The sequence below is a fragment of the Strix aluco genome, chromosome 4, assembly GCF_031877795.1.
Source record: "Strix aluco isolate bStrAlu1 chromosome 4, bStrAlu1.hap1, whole genome shotgun sequence".
In the NCBI taxonomy this organism is placed as follows: domain Eukaryota; kingdom Metazoa; phylum Chordata; class Aves; order Strigiformes; family Strigidae; genus Strix; species Strix aluco.
The window spans coordinates 105496918-105521858 of NC_133934.1; the positions used below are offsets into that span (position 1 = coordinate 105496918).

Below are 24941 nucleotides of genomic sequence, written 5' to 3' on the forward strand. Positions count from 1 at the left end.
CAGCACGGCTGGAGGCGAAGCGGGGCCGGGGCCGGGGCCTGCCCCGCCGGGGCGGCCCTTCTCGGCACGGGGGCGGGCGGCGGCCCCAGCCCGCCGGCGGGCACCGGCCCCAGCCCGCCGAGCAGCGGCCCCGCCGCCGCCGGTGCCGGCTTTTTGGCATCCCTAATCGCGGCTGGCCCCTGTGATTGGCTGCGCGGCTCTGACCCCGCTCGGGCTCCCGGCTGGGCGGATAAAAGGGGCCTGAGCCGGGGGCTCCCCGGCATTCCCGGAGCGGGCACCAGGGACCGCCGGCCGCAGCATGACGGGCAAAGCGGGCGCGGCGCTGGCCCCCAGCCTGCCCGGTAAGCCCAAGCCCGACGGCGCGGCCGCCGCCCCCGCCGCCCCGCCGCCTCCGCCGGCCCCCGCGGCGGGGGCCAAGCCCAGCTCCGGGCCCACCCCTCCCCGCTGCACCGGCTTCGGCATCCAGGAGATCCTGGGCTTGAACAAGGAGCCGCCGTCGCACCCTCGGGCCGCCCTGGACTCGCTGCCCGCCGGGCACCTGCTGGCGGCCCGCTCCGTGCTCAGCCCCGCCGGCGTGGGCGGCGTGGGCATGGGGCTGCTGGGGGCCGGCGGCATCCCCGGCTTCTACACCCAGCCCACCTTCCTGGAGGTGCTCTCCGACCCCCAGAGCGTCCACCTGCAGCCCCTGGCCCGGGCCCCCGGGCAGCTGGACAGCAGCCAGACGGCCAGCTCAGGTAGGCACGTCCCCGGCCCCCGGGGACCCCGCCGCGCCCCGCCAGCGCCGCCGCCCGCCCCCGGCAGCCGCCGGCACCCGCCCGCCCCGGCGGAAGGCCCCACGCCCGGCGGCGGGAAGGCGATTTCGTTTCGGTCCCGAGGAGGAGGAAGAGGGCGGCCGGGCGGGACCGCATTCACCCCCCCGTCCGGGGCTGCGGCCGCGGTGTGATGGCGCGGCCGGGGGCGCCCGGGCCGGCGATGCGCGGAGACCCGGCGGAGCGGCCCCCCCGCGGCCCCGGCGGCCCCAACTCGTTGCCGGGGAATTAGGCGCCGCTCGCCATCCCCTTCCTAGACGGCAGCAGCCGCCCGCAGCCCTGCCCGCAGGCCCCGATCCCAGGCCGCCTCGGGTCCTCCCGGAAGGGCAGGCAGCAGCGCCCGGCCCCGGCCCGGGGGGGCAACCCCCAGCCTCCTCCCGGGAGCGGCCGGAGCCGTCTGAGGCGATGCCCGCCGCCCCCGCCCGCAGCACGGCCGCCGGGCAGCGCGCCGCCGGGGCCGGGCGGGTGGCGGGGCGCCGCGGGCCGGAACGGGGCCGCAGCGGGGGGGCAACACCGACCGCCGCGGGGCACAGTGGCGAGCATCAAAATGCGCGGCCCGGTTCCGTCCCCCGGTTGCTCCTTCGGGGCAGAGGCGGCGCCGCTCTGTCCTTAGCACCCCTCGGCCGGGGCACCCCCGGGGAGCGGGGGGCCGCGGACAGACACCAGCTCTTCCCGGAATGTTGTGGTTTTTGGTTTTTTGGGGTTTTTTTTGTTTTTTGTTTTTTGTTTTTTGTTTTTTTTCCCTGGGAGCTCCGTAGACCCCAATTTTCCCCTCCTCGCTCCGGGGTTTCTGCGGGGAAGTCCGGGGTCCCCGGGCTGGGGCAGGCGGCCGCGGGTGCCCGGCCGCGGGGAGGGGGCTGCAGCTTCCCCATTTTCCTACGGTTTTGTTGTGCTTGCCGGGCTCTGCATTTTAGCAGCGAGACAACAGTAGCCCCAGCAAACGACTCCGGGGGAGAGAGGGAAGAGCGAGAGCCCGGTCCCTGCCCGGAGCCTTCCCTGGCGGGAGCGGATCGTCCCGAGCCGCCGGGACCGGGAGCAGCTCTGGGGCCGGGGCCGCGCCGGGCTGGAGGGAGCGGCCGGCGGCGGGCCCCGTCCGCGGCGCGATCGCAACGAAAGCTTCGGCCGGAGCCGCCGGAGGGAGCGGAGCCGCCGGGCCCGGCCCTGCCCGGGGGTCCCAGGCGGGGAGGGAGCCCCAGCCCACGGCCGCTGCCCGTCTCTCCGCAGATTCCGAGGATGTCTCCTCCAGCGACCGGAAAATGTCCAAATCCTCCCTAAACCAGAGCAAGAAACGAAAGAAGAGGCGGCACAGGTAAGCGAGCGGCCGCCACCCCGCCGGGGCCCGCCGCCCCCCTCCCCGGGGCACCGGGCACCGGCGAGCCCCGGCGGGCCCGACCCGCTCCCGACCCGCTCCGGCCCGGGGCGAAATACCCCTCCCGGCGCCCCTGCGGCTTCTTCCCGGGGCCCTTTCCTTTTTTTCTTTCTCCCTGTCCACAATAAATCGGATTTGGGGACGTGCCGTTAGGGAGCGGCGGGGTCGGCCACAGGTGTCATTTTATTTAATTTTTCTGGCTGCGGGTCCAGGTATCCCGAGCCGCAGACCCGAGCAGCCCGTGAGCATTTGGGCGGGATGCAGATCAGCGGGTGTTTTCGGGGCAAAACGAATCATCAACCTGTCCGAAATAATCAAAACTGCCCCCTGCTCCGCATATAGCAATCTTAATATTGGCTGGCAGCGGGACAGAATTTCTATCAATGATTTAAATATTTTTATTACTTATAAATAAATGTTTTACCAATAGATTAAATAGTTGGGCATCAGGCACAGCCTGCAGAGAAGCTGACGAAGGCTGGAGAATTGGTTAAGGAAACGAAGATCCACTTTGGGAGATCGGGAGGGGATCTGGTTTCCCCTCGGGAAGGGTCAGGGTAATAGACTTTGCCTGACTTCTCCCAGTTAAAATGGAGTTGGACTGTCTGCACCTTATAAACAGAAAGGGAGAATCTCGTGCTGGGTCGTGGCATTGCTGTGGCCGGAGAATCAGGACAAAGGAAGGCCAGACACCATCCACGGAGGGTGATTTAGGAATAATTAAATCAATCCTGCCACGATGCAGGAAGGGTGGATTAAAAGATGCCCCAGTGAAAGCTTACCAGGATGCCTGGGGGAAGGAGACCGACTATCCCAGGAGACGTCCTGCTATGCGTGCAACAGGAGGCTTGGGCTGGAGGGCTCATCCCAAACCCGGTCCCTCCCCAGGCAAACGCTCCCAGTTTCGGTGCTCTGGAGTAAATAACGGTTTGGTTTTTTTGTGGACTGGACAAGGCTGGGTGAAAATACAGCAGGGGCTGGTGTACAGGTCACAGTCTGGATGGAAGAGAGGAAATAAAATTCAGATTTGTTTTATTTTTAGTTCTAGACAGAAACAGACCTGCAACATTTAGCTGTAGTTGTGTATTCTATACTAAATTAAGACCTCTAGTTGTACGAAGAAAGGGCTGGGAGATGACAGGCCAATAGTCTGCTAATAACTGCAGGATAGAAACACCAAAAGGGCTAGGAGATTGTGTATTGCAGAAGGGACAGGGGCTACCCAGGGATGAGAGCTAAAAGGGGAAAACTTCAGCTGAATGTCAGGCAAAACGCTCCTGCCAGTGAGCCTTGCTGGGTTTCAGCACTCTTGTCAGAGGAGGGTGGAGAGGAAGACTTGAAATTTAAACTGGATCAAAATTGGAATAATTTTTCCTGTGGTCCCAGAGAGAGAAAATACACGAGTTAATGTGCCTCCGCTGTCCCTAGAGTTTACAGATTTGTCGGAGCTGAAGGAAAGCTGTTTAAAAAGAGAATGGATTTAGGAGTGAATTTAAAGAATTGCAGGCAGGTCCCCTGCATTTGCATGCTGCTTTTGTTAGTAATGTTATCGATCTGGTGGAATCCTTTCGATTCTGAATAGCGGAGGATATTTCTGAGATTTTCTGTTTATGCCCTTTGGAATTGTAGGGCTTTTCTGAAATTCGGATGTATTTTAGAAGAAGACTTTTTTTTCTTCTTTCCTTCCCCCTTCTGGGACTTAAATGTTTCTTAGTTTGATAGTACATTTATACATTTACTTTGAACAAAGGCTGCAGTTTGTTGTTGAGGTTTTTTTTGCCATTGGAGTGTTGTTAGCTTTTATCAAAAATTGCATTTTGTGTACCGGGGAGGCTTGGAGGGTGGGAGTTTCAACCCTCAGGGGAGTGGAAGTGGTCCGAGACCTCTCATCCATCCCCTGGAGAAGGGCTTTCATCTGTCTCGGCTTTCCAGCTGCTGATTTTTCAATCTGGTAGTCCCGAGCTGAGAACTGGCTGCGCAGAGGCGGGTTGGGCTGCTGCCCGCCCAGGGCGGTCCAGGAGGATTTCCAGAGGATAATGGGGTAATGCAAACTGGCAGGGAGCAACTAATGGGATATGAGTGGAAGCAACCAGGGTAAAGAGAGAGGAAGGGAGCTGACACTGGCTCTCGTGGGGAAGGACTGGTGAAAAGCAGTGGGGAGCAGGGTGGATAAAACCTTTGGAGGATTCAGCCGAGGTCCAGGGCTCCAGGGGAGGATTATTTGCTTGTGGAGATTGAAGAGGCTGAGGACCAGCAGCTGGGGAAGGGCTCAGCACCTCTCCAGGCGGGGTGCTGAGGGGATACTGCTTTATCTCAGCATGACTATCAAAGGGTTAAGAAACCTCTGGATGCAAGAGGAGGAGGGGGGTGATTTTAAGCCAGGCCAGGGGTGGGTGTGCTTTTGTAGGGGTGTGAGGGATAGGGATACCCCCAGGATACTCACAAGAGGCAGCAGAGTCTGAGATGAAAGAGCAGCTGCCATGTCTGCTGGATGCGGGTGCTTGCTGCTGGGGAGGGACCGTCTCCAGAGGCAAGTCCCTGAAAGGGAAGGTGATTTGTAACTGTTTAAAGCTCTGTCTTCTGGCATTTTCTGGTTCTCCTTTCACCCTGGCACCTGACCTTTTGTGCTCAGAAACACAGGAGATGGGGGAAAAGCTATGTGTTAGCAGGTTACCCAGGTTTCTGTAGCTTCTGTCCATTTCTGACTCTTCATAATCTTTGCTGCTTCTTCTTATGTTTTTTGATCGAAGAGTTTTACTCCCCTCAGGACAATCTTCACATCCTACCAACTGGAGGAGCTGGAAAAGGCCTTCAACGAGGCCCACTATCCTGACGTATATGCTAGAGAGATGTTGGCCATGAAAACAGAGTTGCCAGAAGACAGGATACAGGTAATCATACCTCTCAGACCCCCTTATCCTGCCCCTCTCAGCCATGTTCATCCCTCCCCGAAGAAAAGGTAGAGGCATGGGAAAGCTGACATTGCTCTGAATAAACACCTCCCCGGGCTGTCTACTCCCCTGCTCTCCATGGGTAGGCAGCCAGATCAGCTGTTCTTGGCAGATTTGTATTTGGTGTTTGTATGTCGATGTGTGCTGTATGTGGTGTGTTGTAGCAGTGATTTGGAGTGTGAGTAACAGAGGGAATCCTAAATCGTTGAAGGGGAACTGGTGTGCAAGGGAAGACTGCAGCATTTCAAGGCCTTGGTGGTATAGGCAAGAAGAGAGGCTCCCAGAGACCAGGTCTGGGCGGGCAGTGTGGGAGGGAAAGAGCTCACCTCTGCTCCTCTGGGCACAGGAGGATGCACAGGGGTGTCGTAGGTGGGTACTGCTGTGGGTAGGATTGCAGTGTGGGAATGATGAGTGAGTCCCAGTGGGGTGTTTGCACCATCTCTGCACTTTGCTTTTGCCTCCTCCAGTGAAGCTTCCTTGAAAGTTTCTGGGGATAACATTTTGTTAATGACTTTTAATGTCTGGGGTTTAATTGTATGCCAGTCCTGTCATGCCACTGTGAGGGGGTAGAATGAGCCTGTGTGGAGTATCGCTGCTGTGTGGTGAATCCTCTGGTGGTAAGGAGCAGCCTGAGCCACAGGGCTGTGCCAGCACCAGCCTTTGGCGTGCACGGCAACCGGCATGCAAGCAATCATTACAGCCCAAAAAGCCGGAGAAGACTTGCAGCTGCTGTGTGCAGTGTGGGAGGCACAATGTGCTTGGACAGACCAAACAGGACATTCACAAGGGTGGACTCCAGCAACTTCTGCTGCCTCCCTCCTCCCTATGCCCCACTCCCGCCTGGTTGCTGCACAAGGCACAGGGCTGTAATGGCCAAGCCTTGAACCCATTTTTGCTGGTGCAGGTGATGTTTCTTGGCTGGCTGGGGTTAAACTGGCCTGGTCCCCTGCACAGTGGCAGTGGCTGCCTCTGTGGCTGGTGGATAGGAGTTTTTACAAGAGGCATTGGCCTGAGTGCCACGTGGTGTTGGGAGGGTCCTGGTTTCCCTAGTTCCTCCTTCTGCTCGGTCCCTCATGCATGCCCAGCACCTGCCAATCTGCTCCTTCAGCCTGTGCTCTTTCCTTGCTAAAGAAATGGCCCAGGAGGCTGCTCCCTCATGGGTTTGGGAGGTAGCTCAGAGGGCACTTAGCAAGATAACACTGATGCTGGAAGCTGCTGAGGCATGACCCTGTGCAGTGACAGGAAGATCCTCTCAAACAAAAGTGCAGCCCTTTTTTCCCTTAGTCCTGAGCCCCCCTCACCACCCTCATTCTTGTGCTCTATCAAGAGTGACATTTTTATAAAAACAAGTTGTGCTTCTTATCCTGTTGTGCTGGCAGGACTCCTACTGACCTAACAGGTTGTAGACAACCTGCATGCTGACAGGATTTCCACATGGCCCATCATCTGAAATCCTACCTGACACATTAGGATTTTGCTCTTAGAAACAGGCCTTGATGCTTTGGCTCTAGAGAGAGCAAGCTGGATGGAGGGTCACTTCTACATTTGTGACCCTGTAGGACATCAGGTCAAGAGGGGAGAGACCTGTCAGGAATTTTGTGTTGCCTGCATTCACCATCTGATGCTGGTCTGGAAAGAAGATCCTTTGATTTCCCATAAAGGACCTTTTCAAGGAAGAGGTTCATCTAGTGGCACAGTGTATGTTGAACTACAGAAGCACCATTTCTCTGGCCAGAGCTGAGGGCCTTCACTATGGGTGAAGTGGAGGCAGATGTTATGGCAGACAGTGCAGAGCTGGACACTGCACATACTGCTTCAGCATCTGGAGAATCCTTCTAGTGCTGAGACTCAGTGTTTTATCTAATTTGGAAGTGAAATAGTGGCTAACGTATCTTAGCTGTCACTGACTTGCTGCCAGCGTGTCATTCTGCAGCTGGCTAATGAACAACTGCCTACTCTTCCTGTATTGCAGAGTTTTTAAACCTAGGAGTGCTCCTGACTGTTAGCCCTCTGCCCTAGAGGTCGGGTTAGACTTGGACAGCAGAAGAACCCCGTGGTGTGGCTGTTCTGAATATCAGGTGTTGCTAATGGCACACATATTCCAGGAGAAAGTGCTTGTGAGTTACACTTCTGCTCATCATGAAAGGGGAAATCATGAGAAACAGCAGAATTTCTGTGGCATCTGTTGTGTGAGAGCATGAGCACCCTGCCAGGGTGAGCATCAGGGTCACGTAGGAGTCCCGAGCACCACTGATGTTTCCAGTGGGTCAGCACCCTATTGTCCTTTACCACATATTCTATAAATTTCCTTGTCCATACTTTTTTGTGTGTCACAAGCCATGACAAGATGATTCCCAGTCTTGGTCATGCTTCTTGATATTTCATCTCATGTTCCTTTTCAACTTTAGCCCCTTTTGTATGAGCCTAATTGTTTCCCCCTTGTTATGACGTTCATACTCTTTAAATAAATCTAAGCTATTTCTTCTCCTGGCTGTCACTTCTGGTTTTCATCATTGCTTAAGCAAGCTGTGAAGATCTTTTCTTAAATCATTCTTCATAAATAACATGCTAGTCTCTTAATCATGTGGTTGTTCTCCTGTGAAGTCCATCTCACCTATCAGTCTTCCTGGAGATAAGAGACCACATGCCTACAGCTGCACACAGGGTGTGTTCTCACCAGTTTAGCTGGACTTCGGAGTCCTTGCACAAGCAGCCTTGGATTATCACTGGTCTACATTCTTCCATATTTATTTCTTTCTATTTATCTAATTCAGTCACTTCAAGCTTTTTTTAGACAGATTTTTTTTATCTTCACAATTTTTCTTTCAGTCTTCAGGGTTTCATATGGCATTTTATTACCTTTGGCTAATAAGCATAACAACAGCCCTACCAGCTCTGACACTGGTAAGAGGTGGATGTTAGAGAAGAGTATGAGAGCAGGGCAGATATCTAGTGATACTTACTGAATACTTTTACAGCCTCCTGGGGTTTTGAACACATGTAAATATCTAATATCCCGCAGCAAGAAGTTCTGCAGCAGAACTGCACAAGTGAAGTAAATCTTGCTTTGAATCTATTAGCATCATTTAATGCCCCTTGGAAGAGACAGCTGAAAATGAATCTTTATTCCCTTCTTCATAATATTTATAATTTCATGTCACAGGGTGGTTTTTTTCCTTGCCTGAGTTTCTAACTGCTCAAGGGAGCTCTTTATTTTTGCATTTTTGTTGTAGCTTACAGTTCCTCCCATCTTTCAATATTGTCCTCTCCCTCTTGTAGGTCATTAATGAAAGTGTTTTCTAAGAATGTTGTGAGCATCACATGCTGTAGACTTACACAGAATTTCACGTGGGTTCCCACTGGATCCACACCTAAGAGTGATATCTACCCCTTATTTTCATTCATGGAATTATTTCTCAGGAGGTAGTAGTCAAAGAGAAAGTAAATCACCTATGAAATTCAATATGAAAGTGAAATTCAAATAATACAATTGAGAATGATATATAGGAACTGCTTGCATGTAAAACCTTCCGCAGGACACTACAAATAGCCATCAGAGGCCAAGAAAGTTACTGGTTTGAGAGAACATTGAATTCGTGAAAAAATATTAAAATCCTCCATTTAAAGAGAAAATGAACATGTGGTTTTTTTCAAGGCAGCGCTCTTTCACATTGCATGCATCTTCCTCCCGTATTGAACTGGTTGCTCCTGGAAGGAACGTGAGCATCCTCCCATTGGGCAACATGGGAAAATAATTTAATTTTCATAGTGAGACACTCTGCACGAGTCAGACTAGATGTCACTGTGGCCATTTTGCAAGATACTTGAAAAAGGCTACGTTAATCAGTGTATTTGAAAGAATATTCAGCAGAGTTGAAATGACACTATTAGAATAAACCCAGACCATTCTGTAAATCCCGGTGAGGTAAGTAGATTCCTGAGAGGAAGTATATCCTTAATAGACAACTTGAAGTATTCAAAATGGCCTCAAGGTGACGAGTATTCTGACACTTGATTTAAATCAGTGTGTTTATCATAACAGATGCTGCTAAGTGTGATGTGTTGGTTTTAGGTAAATTATCCCTATTGAATTTATTAATATGTGACAGTTCCAAACTTTAAACACCAGTATCTACAATAAAGTACAGTAACAGTTTGATTTAGGATTATTGAAATGACTGTGTATGTTTGTCATTAGTGTGTCTCCTACTGATCAAACAAATCGATTAATCAGTTCAGTATTTCCAAAAAATAAGATACTGCTTCCATTGTGGGGACACTAGATTCACCTTTTAAGGGAACTAATCGATTAAAAAAGAGAATAAAAGTGTTAAAAATTGTCAGTTCTTGTTGTTAAATGATTGTATGGTAGTTACATGGATGAAGAATTTGGGGACAAATAAAACTGCTCACATAAGCAAAAGGAACCCAAAGGAGACTCTGGTGCCATGTGTAAGGCGTGTGGATTGTCTGTGTATCCAGCAAGCTTTGTCAGGCAGCTAAAAGTTCAATTTTGGCTAAAAACAAAACAAAGCCAACTAAAACTCTAATTGACAATGTATTGTTTTAGCTGCTATCAGATTAACACATTTCAGTATCAGTGTGTAGCCCTTTAGGAGTTGAATGGGGATGGAGAAATCAGGAGGGGTGGTCATTTGGAGGGAAGCATTTGTATTAAGAGTATTTTTCCAGAACAAGATGTTTACCTTGCTTCAGTGTTGCAAAAACATGCTGTATTTAGTGGTGAATGTAATTTGGAAAGGCCTGAGGAACCTGTATCGCACTGAGCATGAGCTCAGGAGTGAACCCATGGAGTCCTCTCAAGAAACAGGATAGAAAGTGTGAAGGAAAAATTGGCTTTATGCAGCTTTAGCAGCCTTGGCTTCTCCCCCTCCTGCCAGCTTTTCTTGCTTGCTGCAGAGCACTGAATTGTAGTTCTAATCCCACAGTGTAGGTGTGGAATGGGGATGATTGTTCCATGCAGTTGCTGACCTTTCCTGAATGTGTGCCTGGAATGGCCACCAAGGGATTTCTTAGTGCTGCAGAAAGTAGTGGTGATGTTGGTTTTCTAAGCATATGCTTGTCACTGTTACTCTCAGTAAGTGAGGACCTGTCTATTCTTGCTAAAACTTTGGGTGACTCTCGCACTTAGAAGAGAGAAAGGCCAGCATGAGGCACAGTGCCAGCGGGTTCCCACCCGTATCTCTATACAGCATGTTCACAGAGATCATGTAGCTGGAGGGAAATTACCAGAGCTATTAGGATGGTTGGAGGTAGATCACCAAGGTGATGGAGAAGCTGAAAGTGTTGCTGCTGTGTTAGCCAACCATTTCAATATGTTAATTTTTTTTAAGAACCTGCAAGAGGTTAATCATGAAATAGAGCTGAGCAGGTAGTGCTGGCTATCTTTGCCAATAATTCTTGAGCACTGGGGCAAGCCATGGCAGTGTGATACCAGAAAACATGTCATTAACTTCCCCTATGCTTTTAGAAATGTAGGAAGTGTACAAGTGAGAGTAATAAAACTAATCAAACTTCCTGGCTTGGTGAGAATATTATTATGAGTGTTTCTCATGGCGTATGGTGCATCTCTGCCTCCATGTCTTTAATTGGTATGTGAGGAGTTCATCCACTTTTCTGCCTCTTCAATAACATGCTTGTTTAGTTGATCTAAATTCATATTCATTTCCATTTTTCAATTAAGAGTTATTTAATTTGGCCCTTTCTGTAATGGAGTGTTTTCATTACCCTTTATCTGTGGCCCGTTTTCAGTCCATGTGCTAGAACTTAGTTTACAAGTTAATTACCAGATCTGCAAACAGAGGGTCTGAGTGATGGGCAAGAGCAGGGGCCCAGGCAAGCCTTCCCAAAGGGATTACTGTCTGAAAAGTCTTACCTGCATGCCTTTGGAGAGAGGAAGAAAATGTGGCAGGTCACAGGAAGGAAAATGGAGGGCCGGGAACATCTCTTCAGCTTACTGTGAAGTAGGGACTCTTCTGCTTGTTGCTAGACCATGCAGGTTACCTGCCCAGCTTGTGGGATTTACCCTGCTACAGCTGGGGCTGTAGATGCCATTTAAAAGGTAGGTTTTAGTGTGAAGATGAAGGTATAGAGTTATGAATATTTTGTATACCCAGGTACCACTTTATCCCTCTGTGTTCAGTCCCTGAGTTGCTTCAGACACTAACCAATTTTCTAAATGGGACAGAAAAACAAAACCAAACTTGCCTGTCCTTGCCTTCTGCTCTGTTCCTTGCAAGATGTTTATATCTGTTGCAGCATAAGGGATGGTATGATTTTGATGTGCTCCTCCATAATATTGGGAGGAAAATGGGGCTTTGTAGTGACAGCTCCTTCCTTGTTCTCTCCATGGTTTGGAGAGACCATCACTGAGGGTCAGATACCTTCAAGTGCTGGGGCACTTAAGCTCCCTGCAAGAGAAAAGACAGTGAGGCAACAAGATATTGCAGTAGCCCATTGCTGTGGAGTGCCTTGGCAAGGACTTTCCCTGTTGTGGCCATGACAATGAGGAATGGCTTTGCAGGCTTAATGCCAGGCTGTGACAACTCAGACTGTCTTCCCTGCATTTATCCCCCTGTTTTTTTAACAACTGTAAGTTTAAGGGTAACACTTCTCTGAGTTAGCCTAGGCACTGTGGTTGCTTGATCACTTAAGCTTGTCTGGAAATGCAACCCTAAATCTGTGTGCTGAGAATACTTGCATTCACTCTTCCTTTTAATGATGAACTTTCTTTTCTCTCCTCTGATACTGCTGTAGTTTTCCACAACTGATTTTTTTTTTAAAAAATTGGGCAGCCCAGCAAGTTCAATAGTTAATTCCCCTCCAGCTTTAGGATGCCTGGCAGAGGGACCAGCTGATGGTTGTGTGTTCAGGTTTTCCTTTAATGACCCTTTATCATAAAGTTTTCCTCCTTTCCTGACTTTGAATAGAGATTTTTTTTTTAACAGGTCAATAACACAGGCACTTTAGAGACACGGTTAATTTACTCTCCCCTTTATTTCTTAATGGATCTATTTTTCTCTGTACTGTTTATCTTTTACCCTGATAGATCTCAACAAGTTCTTCTCATTCTTCTCTGGCAGCACGAACCTCCTCTCCTTTTCATTGTCATTCTTTGTGAGTGTTCTGTGAGCCAGGTTCTGCACAGGCCTGTGCAGAAATATAAAAAAAACCACTACTATCTGCCTCATGCACCAAGCTGTAGAGAAGTCTAGTCCTTGACAGACATACAGATGACCCTGATCTCCCTATGCATGAGGCTGGTAGGTCCTTCTGTGGACCAGAAAAGAGAAACTGAGTTGTAAAATGAACTGTTGCTACAATATCCTACAGCAGAGGTGACTTCCAGAGACCACCTTCAACAGAGGCTGTGAGAAAGCATTAGGCACTCTTCTGTCTACTCTGAGCAGCAAGAGATGTTCAGTTTAGGACCTGCCTGGTGTGAGAAGCACAATTTTCCCCCTACTTTCTCTTCAGTGGGTTTCTGTTAAGGCTCCCAACTGTCTGACCAAAGGCAGAGCTGAAACTTTGCCTGGTAGTTGTTAGAGCTTTCAGCTGCAGCTTTCTCTCCAAATTCATGGCAATGGAATGCAAGTGAAGCATTGCTTATAGAACTATAGAATCATACCTGGTCACCTTCCTGTGACTTCTGTAAAGACCCATGACACACATGTTGCACATTCATAAACCTGGGCATTATGTGCCCTCTGTGATCTAGAAGTAACCTACTGACTGACTCCTGCCTGGATGTTGGAGCTGACCTGCTACAATGTGGATGAGCAGCCAGGCTGGGTTAGCCTGTACCCATGTACTTCCCATGCCTCTGGGAAGCTTGGGCTCTGCGTGGTATGCCAGTGGGAGAAATACCTTCTCATCCGTGCTACCCTTCCCTCTCTAAAGGCGTTGCTTGGCTTGCTCAGAGGGAGGCTGAACTGTGAGTATTGTTGGGAAATAACCCCTTTGGAAGGATCTAGCCAACCCATCCATATAAATGTACATGATGAATATCTGTGCTGGTCACTGCTCTTAGCCAGAGGCATCAGTAATGTCTGTTCCAGAATAACTTGTTTTATGTCCATCAGGTGCTTCTGATTTCTCCAGATCCCTTCATATCTTTGGCTTCACTGCCATCCTTCCAACTCAGAGTCCCCCATGACTGTCACTACTGCACCCTGCTATTTGTTAGTTGCTTGGATCAACTTGTTGAGCTTATATGATGACCATGACTGAGAGAAAGGCTTCAGTGGTGAAGTGACAACTGAGGGAGGGTTCCTGCCTGGGAGATCTTAGCTTGGGTGGACTAAGCATAGGGGATACTTGATGAGCTCGGATATGCTGCCCTGGTGTGAGCAGCAATCACGAGCGGGTTGCACGTTGCCAACTCTGCAGGTCACCCCATTAGCTGTGCTGTGCACTAGCCTGAGCTGACAATGTCCACTGCAGGCATCAGTGGCACAGCAGCAGCCAGTGCCTGGAGCATGAGTCTTCTGCAGCTATAGGGTGTCATGTGAAAACTCCTTGGAGTCATGAATTACCCAAAGAAGGTTAAGGGTACACAGAGCTCAGGAACATGTAGAGCCAGGAGCAGACACGTGGTAGGAGTCACCCCAGTGCAGCCAACATAACTGCCAGTCCTGACCTCTTGGATGGTGATCAGGGGACAGATTGCTATTCTGGTTTTTGGTTCTGGTGGTCCTCCTCCTTCTCCAGATTCAAGAGAGCCCAGTGAAGGATTTGCTGAGCTTGGGGGAAAAGGAGGCAAAATGAAATTATGCAGGCAGGATAGCAGCTTGGTTAATGGAGCCAGGCATTGTGAGCACCCAAAAGATGGATGCAATATCATCCTTTGTGATGATGACAAATGTCTCCCTGGGTTTGTGTGGACTAGGATGATGGGCGCACTCTTGCTAACTTTCCTGGGACTATCATGCACCCATGACCCTGATGTTTTTCCTGGTTTTCAATCAGCATGTTAGGGAAAGAGGAATTTGGGTGTTTATCTGCCATGTCCCAGCATCTGGCAGCCTATATGGAGCTGTAGCTCCAGCTAAGCTGCTGGTCAGCTGGCATCATGGTCTGGCCGTGATGAAGTCAATGTCTCAGGGATGCATTTGCTGTGCAGATGTGTTACACAGATCAAGCATGTGCTGAACCACTGATCTCACTGTAACTACCATGCACATTGTGTGCACACTTGTTTTTCTTTGGGGAAGATTGGAACCCTGCACCTGCTGAAGTTCTCCACTTTTTGAAAGTTGCAAGTGAGAAAACATGTCACCACATGAGGTGGCAAGGCCAGGTGAAAAACTGTGTCCCCTTGGCAAATCTGAGGTTAAGACATGTTCCCTGGTCAAGAGGGATTTTACAGCTTTGGATGCGTAAGTCAGATAAATTTGCAACAAGCAGCTGTACTTGGCCCATGTAGTGCTTTTAAGAGCAGGATTCAGAGGCAGGCCTGGCCTGCAGGACTGGTGGCCTGGTAATAGCATGTACATTTTTGCTGGGTGCCGTATTGAGCCCGTATTCAATGTGTGCCCTGTGCTAGTTTAGCTTAGAGGAGACCCAAGCTTGGATGAACCATCATGTCTTGGGAGGGATGAGTACTATCTCGCGGCTCATCTCAGTATTCTGGTTGGACCTCCTAGCCGAGTGGGTGGGACAAGACTCCAGCTATTACCAGGAGGGGATCTTGTCATTCTGTGTATGGTAATTGCTCTTTCTAATGTGACCTCAGAAAGCTCTTTCCCAGTGTTTAGTAAGAGGGGGGATGATGAGTCCTGTGATCAGCCATGCAGCCCATGTGCAACCTTTACTGCTCTCATTTAACTTCATACCCACTTTACACCAGCCATAGAAAGTGATGTCACCATAAACAGTGCCAATAATTTTGACATTACATTTGAAAAGACAGCAATAAACTGTTTCCAGGCTTACACAAGTGGTACAGTCTCCACCAGCTGCCTCAGGACAGGAAGTTTTCCTGGGGTGATCGCTACAAGGAAGGGATTCAGGGAAGCCCCAGGATCCAGTCAGACCTTACTCTCTTGTGGCCATTCATTATAAAGCCCCTGGACCCATGAGTGCAGATGGGGACATGCTCTGAGGAAGATAGGAGGCTGTTCTTTGCAGCATTCACATCCTCAGATTGAACCCAGCCAGGGCCACCAGCCCTGTCTGATACAAGGGTAAGGACATTGCTGTTTTTTCAGAGGAGGTTTTCATTTTGACTGCTCTTATTTTAGAGGCTTGGGTTGGAAAGGAAGAAGGTAGAAAGGGAGATGTGTAGTTGTCAGGAGGAACTGTGTGCTGAGATGGCAGCAGGGCCCCGGGCATGGAGGTGAGTGAGCTGGAGGTGTTCTCTGGTCTGCAGCTGGACACACCAACAGGCTTCAAGTGGGGAAGTGAGAGGTATGCTGCTGGGCATGATTTCAGGAGCAGAGTACTGCTGTGAGGGGGACAGTGGGCCTGACCAGGTTTTTCTAGTCCAGGAAAGGGGAAACCAGTATGCAGGCAGAGGTGTGAAGAGCTTGCACTGAGAAACAGAGCTTTTCTGTGCCAGTGCTTTGCTGTGTGTGCGTACAGTGAGGTGAGTCAAGATCAGTATGGTGGGGAAAGGGACATAAGCAACTACAGGGTGTTGGTGTAGATGTCTGGATGTTTCCCGCCACAGTAAATGCCCCAGAGGGAAGAGGTCTGGTGGATGAATGTGAGAAATTCAGCTTCTGCACGGTTCAGCCTGAGATGGTTGGATCCCTGGGAGATGAGTGTGGTGCTGGATGGACATGACTGTGTTGGGTCAGAAAGCCATCAGCACCATCATGTCAGGTGGGACCATGACAGCGGATTACAACCCAAGGCAATGTCCGGAAAGCTCCCAGGCTGCCTCACTGGACAGTACAGGGTTTCTCTGCTGTGTCCTCACTTGAGGAGCTCAGTATCAGAATTGGCTTCTTTGCAGGGATCGTACAGAGCGACAGTTTGGCTCCCTGAAGCTGAAGGTTTGCACCAGGGGAATTGTCAGAGAGCAAAGAAGATATGCCTGTTAGTCCATGGGCAGGGGAGATGGTCTCAGCGTTGCTGCTGAGGGTACTTGGGATTTTGTCCCTTGCCTTAGTTGCTGGTTTGCCAACAGCCGTGTGCAGCTGCTCCCCGCAGCCTTGCAAAGGCGTGTGCTGGTGGGGCGAGTGCTGGTGTGTCTGTGTGTCGGTGTCTGTGTGTCTGTGCATGTGTGGACGTGCATTTGCTTGTGGCCATCTAGTGGACGTTTCAGCATGTGCTGCTTTGGGCTGAGTCCATCTTGTGCTCCATAAAGCTTGTTACTTGAAAGACCCCTGTTGAAATGCTATGTCAAAGGCAGTATGTGAGATTTCGTGAAGCAAAAATTCCCCGTTATCTAGCCTGGAATTTTCCTTTAAGAGATGAGGAATGCTTGAACAGGGAAAATAACATTTTTTTTATTAGAAAGACAAAAAAGGCCACTACCGATGTTCCTGTCTGTGTGCCCCAGCTTGGAAAGTAACAGTCAGGAAAATGAGTGTAACCAGTGAAAATTTTAGGTTGAAACAATACAGAAGCGATACACAGTAACATCCTAGAAGCCTTAAAATATCTCTTTGCTAATTTAGATTCCTGGCTCATGGCCAACCTTAGGGAGATTTCTCTCTTTAGCAGACAATGTTTCAGGAGTTGATTAGGTAAACAAACTAACTAATATGATGAATGTGGATAACAAGGACACATCGAGTCTCACATCCCTTTGCAAAATGAGAGATTCCTCCTACTACAATTTGCTCTTCTGCATCATCAATAATCCGAAGAAGTATCGGTCATTCATTGGTGATTCAGAGGAGGAAACTGGCAAGAATAACCTTGCCAGTCTTGACTCCAAAATGCTGCAATCCTGCGGCTGAGCACAGAGTGCCTCAACTTTTATTGCTTTGGGCATTGGGCACTGAGGGTGAGAATTAGATGATGGTTAAAGTTAGAAACATCCCCATTTGTGAGGCTTTGCAATACTGCTGATTTTGGTAAGGGGGCCTTAGAAGAACAGACACGTGGAACAAGGATCCGGGAGATGACAGTGACAGTGCTGGCATTTGCTGCTATCTTGGTTCATAGGCTGTGCTGCTCTTGGAGGAGACAGTGTCAGTGTGATGTGCCCAGCTCTGACCAAATGAGAGTGTGTGATGCTCAGTTCTGACCAAATGTCAGGGATTGAGTTGATGGGCAGATCCTCTCTGAGCGAGGTGTTATGTTACCACCCTCTATTTGCCTGCTTCATATTGAGAGCAGGGTTTTAGAGGTGATGGGTTTTGGTCTTGCAGCTTTTCTATGCCTAGAGGACTAAAACCCGTGGATATGGAAGAGCCTGCAGTTTCTGCAGGGTGTGCCGGCATACCCAATTTGCAGCGTGCATTGTGCAGTGAGCATTGTCTTACCCTGCTGCCAGTGCACAGAGGGTGTCTGGCAGCCTTGTCAGAGGCATGCTTGGCTGCTGCCCCCAGCCTGGCCATGGCAGCGACCACCCCAGATCCAGCCCTTGGTGTGCCAAGGGCAGCACTTGTGGAGCATCAGAAGCAGCCCAGGAGAGGGCTTTGGGCTGCTAAACAGCAAACATCCATGCATTTTTTGAGAATAGGGTTCCTGGAACAATCTTCCTATGTTTCACAGAGGGTGTTCATGTGATAATAAAAAGCTGTAAATCACCTTAAGATGTAGCACACTGGTCCAAAAGACACCTCTGCACATCAGATTGTGGTAGCTTTGCACAAACATCTGATGTGCTTCAGTCTAAAATTAATCAGGGTTTTCACCACTGCTCGGGAGGTGTGGAAGCACAGACATGACCTTTTCACCATACCCTGGCCTGTGCAACGGAGAACCAGGTGGAAACATGTGAGAAGGAAGGTGTGTAGTACACAGCCACATCAGTAAAACATTTCATAAAGCTGAGCAGATCCATGTGATGGGAAGGGTCAAGAGGAAACATGGACGTTGCTTGAAGCAGACTGAATTTTACAGAGCCAGAGGAAGTTGTAGAGTAGATATCTCCAAGCAAAGACAATAAGCAGCCAAAGACACAGAATACCAAAGCAGCGAGTAAATGTGAGTGTAAGGGTGGAAACCTCTCCATGAAAAGTGAGGTACCAACACAGCTGAAAATACCTCAGAATTACTAAAACCAGTGTGTAATTCAGCTCAGAATCAAGGAACAGGAAAATTCTGGTAACATGTCAAGAAACTTGAAGAAAGCAGTGAGATCTTCTCCCAGAAGAAAGTCCCACTGATTGAACTATCTGAATGAGGGAAAAATCCTGAGAATAGGCCATGGGGAATAATTCTGCTGACCTGAAGTGGTGTGGGGGCTGCCAGTGTCATGCTGGAGCTTGTCCCTCCATGCTCCTCAGGATGGGCTTGTAACAGAGGTGCTGGGCTGGGGTCTGATCCCAGCAATATTGACAACCATTGGTTTCACATGACTTCATGCTTGAGATGAAGATATGGCTCCTGATATTAAAGCAAGATGGTCAGTCCTCCTGATTTCTGTTCTGCTAAAAATTCTGGGATTTCAAACTTTCCTTTTTCTTAGTCAAAACCAAGAGGAAATTCCCATCAAATGACAAAAACTGGTTTGGAGGATCTCAGAATTATCTTATTGAGGTGTTGATGTCATTTTGATTTTCCCATTTGGTTTTAAAGCACGGGTTTTGCATGTCTTAGGCGGCTGAGATTAAAATACAACATTCAGAAGAAAGCCATAGATAATTCTGATTACACTTCCACTGGCCGGACGCAGTTTTTCCTGTGCAATTGAATCAGCTTTTTTTGATGGAAAATTTTCCACCAGCTCTAGTCAAAATTGAGCTGCCAGCTGGCAAAGCTTCCGCTGTTTCCGGCATTTGCGTGGCCCTGCCGTGGGAAAGGGGATGCTGCAGGGCAGCGGGTTTAGTGGCAGTGGGCAGCACTGGGGCAGGCTGAGAGCTGGCCAAGGAGAAGGGCAGGGGAGCATGAGGCATGGGGGAAGATGTTTGGGACATCAAGGCAGAAGGGAGGGGAAAGGGAAAGGTGGTAAAAGCATCAGTGTAGAGGCACCTGGATAAAAAAGCATTGAGGAGAGTTTAAAAAGTTGCCCCCTTGATACTTGATGGAAAAATGTGTTCCTGGCTGAGGTCCCAGGTGGTGACAAAAACAGCTGTGCAGAGCCAAGCACTGCAAGCTGCTCTGGCTACATGGAAGGGTGTCACTGCAGCCCCAAACCAAGGCAGATTTGCAAGCGCTGGCCCTTGGATTTTGCAGGAGTTCTCTCTGAAGCCAAGGGAGATAGAGAGGAGCTCTGCGGTGAGGGATGTAACTGTACTGGTTTATCCAGGGGAGAACAGGCAAGATCCCTCTCCTGGCCCCGGTGGGTCAAGCTGGCCCCTAGCAGCATGGAGGTGTTGGGGGGTGGCTGCCCCGCCACCCCGGTCTGTTGAGTGAAAATGAACTACAGGGGTTTGTGCTGAGGTTGGAGAGGGAGTGAGCCAGTCCCCTGCAGCTCTGCCTGCTGGGCTCTGGGAGTGAGACTGCCCGCCAGCATCCTGCTGACTGCAGGACTGAGCAAGCCCATGTGTCACGCAGGCATGGAGGAGCAGGTGGAGAGAGGAAGCTGTGCACTCCTGAGGGTCCTTGCTCAGGCCCCAGTGGATTTGCAGCCACCCATGGTCGAGGGGGTTACATATTGGCAGTATGAAAGTGTAAATCAGACTGTTTATCATGCAGATGAGGTGATGTGTGGTGAAGCAGCCTGGCTCTAAACTCCCCTCTGACATGCACAGAATGTCTTCTGCTGGGAGAAGCTGGGATCACAGCCGCTGGGGCCACCACCCCACCCACCCCACAGAGCTCCCTGCAGGGCCAGGCCAGCCAGGATCCCAAGAATGGCGCAGGTGGGCTGTCACCAGCACTAGCAAGCCCTCTGCCTACCCTGCAGCTCTGCCCCCGTATGGCTTCGTTGCTGGGCAGTTCCCCTCTGCACAGGTAGAAGAGGCGAGCTTGCTTTGTCAGCTGAGAGCAGGACATCACTTCTCAGCATCAGTCTCGTGGTCCCCACGGCAGAGCTGGGGGTCTGCCCCAGTCCCCCAGTGCTCCCACTCCAGCCTGAGCTCCCCCACGGCTACGGGCGGTGGGGACAAGAGAGGGTTAAGCTGTCAGCTCTGTAATGTTAAACAGGTGTCAAAGGCACCTCCATATATCTGCAGATTGAAATCAAATTCTTTGCAGTATAAAAAGATAAATTACCCAGGCGATTCCCGCCTCATCCCACTCATCAGGCCAGCGCCAGACGGCAAGCAATTTTTTTTTTTAATGTGCTAACGACCTAATCAAGCAATCAAGTCGGAGAAGATTGCGGAGTGACCCCGAGCATCCATCTGCCAGTGAGACCCCGCCATTCATTTCCATTCTGCCGTGTACTTTCTGGGAAAGGGAGGGAAAAAAAATAGAAAAGAAAAAAAAATCCTAAACAAATTAACACCCAATTTTCTGTGAGTCTAATTAGTTAAATGAGGAGGTGTTTGGGGTGTCCGCGGGGAGGGAGGGGCTGCCTCTCGGAGAGGGGCCTGGTAACTCCATGGCATTAATTAGCGCAGGTCAATGGCGTGGTTCCCTGGGGACCAGCTGCTTTAATTTCCCGTGATATTTCAGTGCCTGAGGCCCATCGATTCAAACTGAAATTAACTTATTTTTCAATCAGGCCTGGGCTGCCCCTGGGGCTGACTCTTCCTTTGCCTCCTTCTGAATAGACCTCGAGCAATTTTTCATCTAAAGCTGATGCCTCTGCTCGGCAGGAAGGGAGGGGAGCAGGGGAGGGAGGAGGGTGAGGGAGACAAGAGGAATGGAAATCGGAGAGAGAGCGCTAATAGATTTCTGCGAGCATCCCCCCTCCACGATCGCCACCCGTCTCTCTGCTCACTGCCCCCCAGGTCACAGCTCAGAGATTATTCTGCCAATTTTCTGAGAAGATGAGGGGCTTTTCAAACTGGGAATTCAGGGAGAAGCACACAGATCAGCTTCCCCCTTCTCCCGCCTCTCCCAAGCATCCGCCCCCATCCCAGCCCTCCCTGCAGGCACCGCTGCCCGCAGCCCTGTGCTGCAGCTCAGACACCCAGTAAATAATGAAAGAAAATCCCAGGCACGAGAGCCAAAAGCTGCTAGAAAAAGATGCCGTGATGGCAAATTAATTACATCCTGTAGAGAGGGATGGAACCTGCTCTCACGCTTGGCCCTCGCTGCTCCTGCAAGGGAGGGAGGGAAGCTGCTGCATGGGGGAAGAGGGTGCAGTGCTTTTGGGATGAGCATGCATCTGCCTTCATCCTGCTGCACAAGCACACGTGTGTTCCCATGCGAGAAGGGGACTGACACACCTTCTCCCCCCAAAAAACCCACATCTGTCCTTGTTGCCCACCCCAGGTTTGGTTCCAGAACCGCCGGGCCAAATGGCGGAAGAGGGAGAAGTGCTGGGGCAGGAGCAGTGTGATGGCTGAGTACGGGCTGTACGGTGCCATGGTGCGTCACTCCATCCCGCTGCCCGAGTCCATCCTCAAGTCTGCCAAGGATGGCATCATGGAGTCCTGTGCCCCTTGGCTCCTGGGTAAGAGAGCATCCACCTTCATGGGGGATGGCGAGTGGGTCAAGACAAAGTGGGGGGATGCGAGGAAGAAACCCGAGCCATGTCAAAAACACGGGTGGAGGGCAGTGGGACAAGGTCCCCCATCCCTGCCATCCTCCACCCCCCTATCCCCCAACAGCCCTCGTCAATAGGGTCTGACTGCTCATCCCAAATCCATGCTGGTCCTTGGATCCTGACCTGCAGGATCTGTCTGGGGCAGGCATTTGCCCGCCATGCTCAGGCTGGTGTTAGCCTTCAGCTTCCGGGGTGTGAGCATCCCTCATGCCCAGCCCTGGAGCAGGGGCTCCGACCCTTGCCCAAGGCAGGTCATCCTGGTCTGTCACCCCCAGCCCCGTGATGCTGTGTAGAGTGCCAGGACCCACAAATTTGCTCTCTTTGCCCCAAGTCCTAGGGGGAACATGTTGCTCTCAGCACCTGGGGGAGCTGCATTTCTGCCTGGTTTCACTTGGTTTTCTGTGCAGACATGGAGGTAGCAGCTACCCTACCACGCTCCTGTTCTTTGCTTCCCACTTTCTGACTTTTCAAGCTGGTTCTGCCCCAAAGCTAGTGTCTGGCATCTTGACGATGGGCTGTCCTGTCCTTCTATCTGTGTGAAACTGAGAGAGGCAGAGGGGTGGGTTGTGTGAGGAATGGGTTGATACAGGAATAGGCAATGGGGGATCTCTCTTCCCAGCCTCGGTGAAGCTCAGGCAACTCTGCTGCTGTCTGAGACCCTCATCCCCATGCAGGGACAAGTTAGCTTTAGGTTCACAGATAGAAATGAAGGGGAGAATAATTCTAGACCTTTGGGGGCAGCCCCAAGGCCACGAATGCTGGGGTCGGGTGGCCCCAGCCAGGCAGCTGCCTTGCCTGGGCTGCCCTCAGGCGGGGGCCAGAGCGAGTGGCTCACCGTGACTGCTGCGTGAAGCGAGGGTTTCTGCTTTTCCTTAATTCTGGCCTCTCTTTATCTTTGCTGTTTTCAGTTCAAGATGGCTTTCCCATGCCCAGGCGCTTTTCTAAACCCGAATACCAACAATTCTTTTTAGGGATGCACAAAAAGTCTCTGGAGGCAGCGGCTGAGGCGGGGAGGAAGACGGAGGTGGAGCGCCAGGCTCTGCCCAAGCTTGACAAGGGTGACAAAGAAGAGAGGGGCCCGGATCCCAAAACCACCATTTCCCAGGAGGAACTGAGAGAAAACAGCATTGCTGCCCTCAGGGCCAAAGCTCAGGAGCACAGCACCAAAGTCCTGGGGACCATCGCCGGGGACACCCCAGCCCCGGGCAGGAAGCCAGAGATAGAGGAGGAGGCGGCAGCGACGGAGGATGAGAGACAGACGGAGAAGTTGAACTCGTCGCAGAAGGAGGAGAAGCTGATCTAGGGGGGGAAGAGGAGATGGGAGCCAGCCCCGACAGACACTGTATCCTCCGGGGGCTGAGTTCCCCCTCAGACTGCCAGGCCCCGCCGTCTGCCCCTGCCTGGGGAGTGGGGCCCCGGTCTCTGCGTTTGGGGCTGTCTGGCAGGGGTGTCCCCCACCTGCTCCCCTCGAGCGTACCCCTGCCCCTCGCACCTCTACGCTGCCGGGTCTTCCTCACACCCCACCCCCCCCCCCCCCCCCTTCCTTTTGGGGCACCAGGAAGAGTCCCATCATCATCGCCACCTGAGAGGACACCGAAGCTCTGGGTCCCTCCGGCCTTGTGACCAGCCCTGGGGCTTTCTCCTCCTGCTCCAGCCCCAGACCCCATCCACCATCTTGGAGCGAGCCTGTCCCCTGCTGCCATGCCCCTCCTCAGTGCACATCTCTCCCCAGTGCTGCCTGGGCGCCTTCCCCTGGCGCCCCATCCCACCGTGCCCCAGGCAGACCCACTACCTTCCCCTGGTCATCACTTCTGCCTCTGGCCCAGGCTGCAGTGGGACAAGCCCATGGCAGTGTTAGCATGAAATGGTGACTCTCCATCCAGGGTGGTTTGCACCTTCCACCCATCTCTCCCCACCCGGCACTGGGGTCTGCTGAGAAGGGGCTGCAGCTTCAGAGTGGTTGAGTTTTGCCTCCATTTGTCAGGGAGAGGCAGGTTTAGCCCACAGGCGTGACACCCTGGTCCCACCTGGCACCTCGAGGTGACCCCAGCCCATGTTGCTGGCTCCCGCAGAGCTGGCCACCACAGCCGGGTCTGACTCTGCCCCAAACACCAAAGCCCTGCACCCCTGTGGAGGAGCCAGACGGTGAATTTATTTACTGAATACGTTATTCCAGGCGAGACAACAGCATCTGCCCAATGTATTTATTGAATTAAGTTGGTCCAGCTCGCCCTCTGAGTGTTAAAGGGAATGACAGCCATGCACATCCACCCCCGATACACCCCATAGCGTGTACATACGTCTCCCAGCCAGCCCCACACGAGCACTTGCAGACCCACGCAGCCAAACCTGCTCCATGGTACCATCACCTTCCCATCCTGGTAAGGCGCTATTCCCCCCCGAAAGCTGTAGGACAGTGACGTCCAGGCAACCCTTTCTGTCCTGCTTTCAGCTGTGAGCACCCTTCCCCTGGAGCTACTGTTTTTGTTCCATCGAAGGTTAAGCCCCTCCATCCAGCCCCTGTTTGTCTTTGTCCCCCGGTTGTTTGACGTGTTAGATGATAGCCCATGGTGTGTAAATAATGTATATACAGTGAGAAAAGAATTCAGTATTGAGGTGTTTGAGATATGGAGCTGTAACAACTTCTAGTCATCCAGCATCTGTGATTTATGTGCCATTTTCTGTAAAGATATGAACAAGAATAAAACTAAACAGGAATACTGTGTATGAGTCCGGTCACTGATGTTCAAGGAGGGTGAATTCAGTCAAAGCGGAGAGGGGGTTGGATGTCAGGCTGCAGTCAGAGGTGGGAGCTCCAAAGCAGCACAGAGGTCTGCACCTTCCTCCCCACCCAGGCATGGAGAAGATGGGGCTTGGGTGCTGCTCTCCCTTTGTGGTGAAAGACAAAGCTGAAAGGGGTGTGCTTGTACCTGGGGCAGAAGTTAGGCATCATGGCATACAACTGGTCAGAGAACAAGTCACTTCAGCATGCAGAACAGCCCTGGTGCTTTGGGTCACCCTGTATCACACCCACCCTGGTGTGAAGTAGCAGGCTGCCGGGCCCGGCCAGC

At 51.3% G+C, this 24941-nt stretch overlaps 1 protein-coding gene across 2 annotated transcripts; it reads left to right on the forward strand.

Moving 5' to 3' along the window:
• The first annotated feature begins 298 nt into the window (after nucleotides 1-298).
• Nucleotides 299-24590, forward strand: VSX2 (visual system homeobox 2). Of its 2 annotated transcripts, none has more exons than XM_074824723.1 (5): nucleotides 299-734; nucleotides 2034-2118; nucleotides 4946-5069; nucleotides 21597-21777; nucleotides 22779-24590. In XM_074824723.1, exons 1-5 carry the CDS (start codon nucleotides 299-301, stop codon nucleotides 23171-23173), a joined length of 1221 nt encoding a protein of 406 aa, XP_074680824.1. In that variant the 3' UTR covers nucleotides 23174-24590. The 2 variants fall into 2 exon arrangements, with proteins under 2 accessions (XP_074680824.1, XP_074680825.1); XM_074824724.1 differs by having other exon boundaries at nucleotides 22842-24590.
• Nucleotides 24591-24941: the final 351 nt, after the last annotated feature.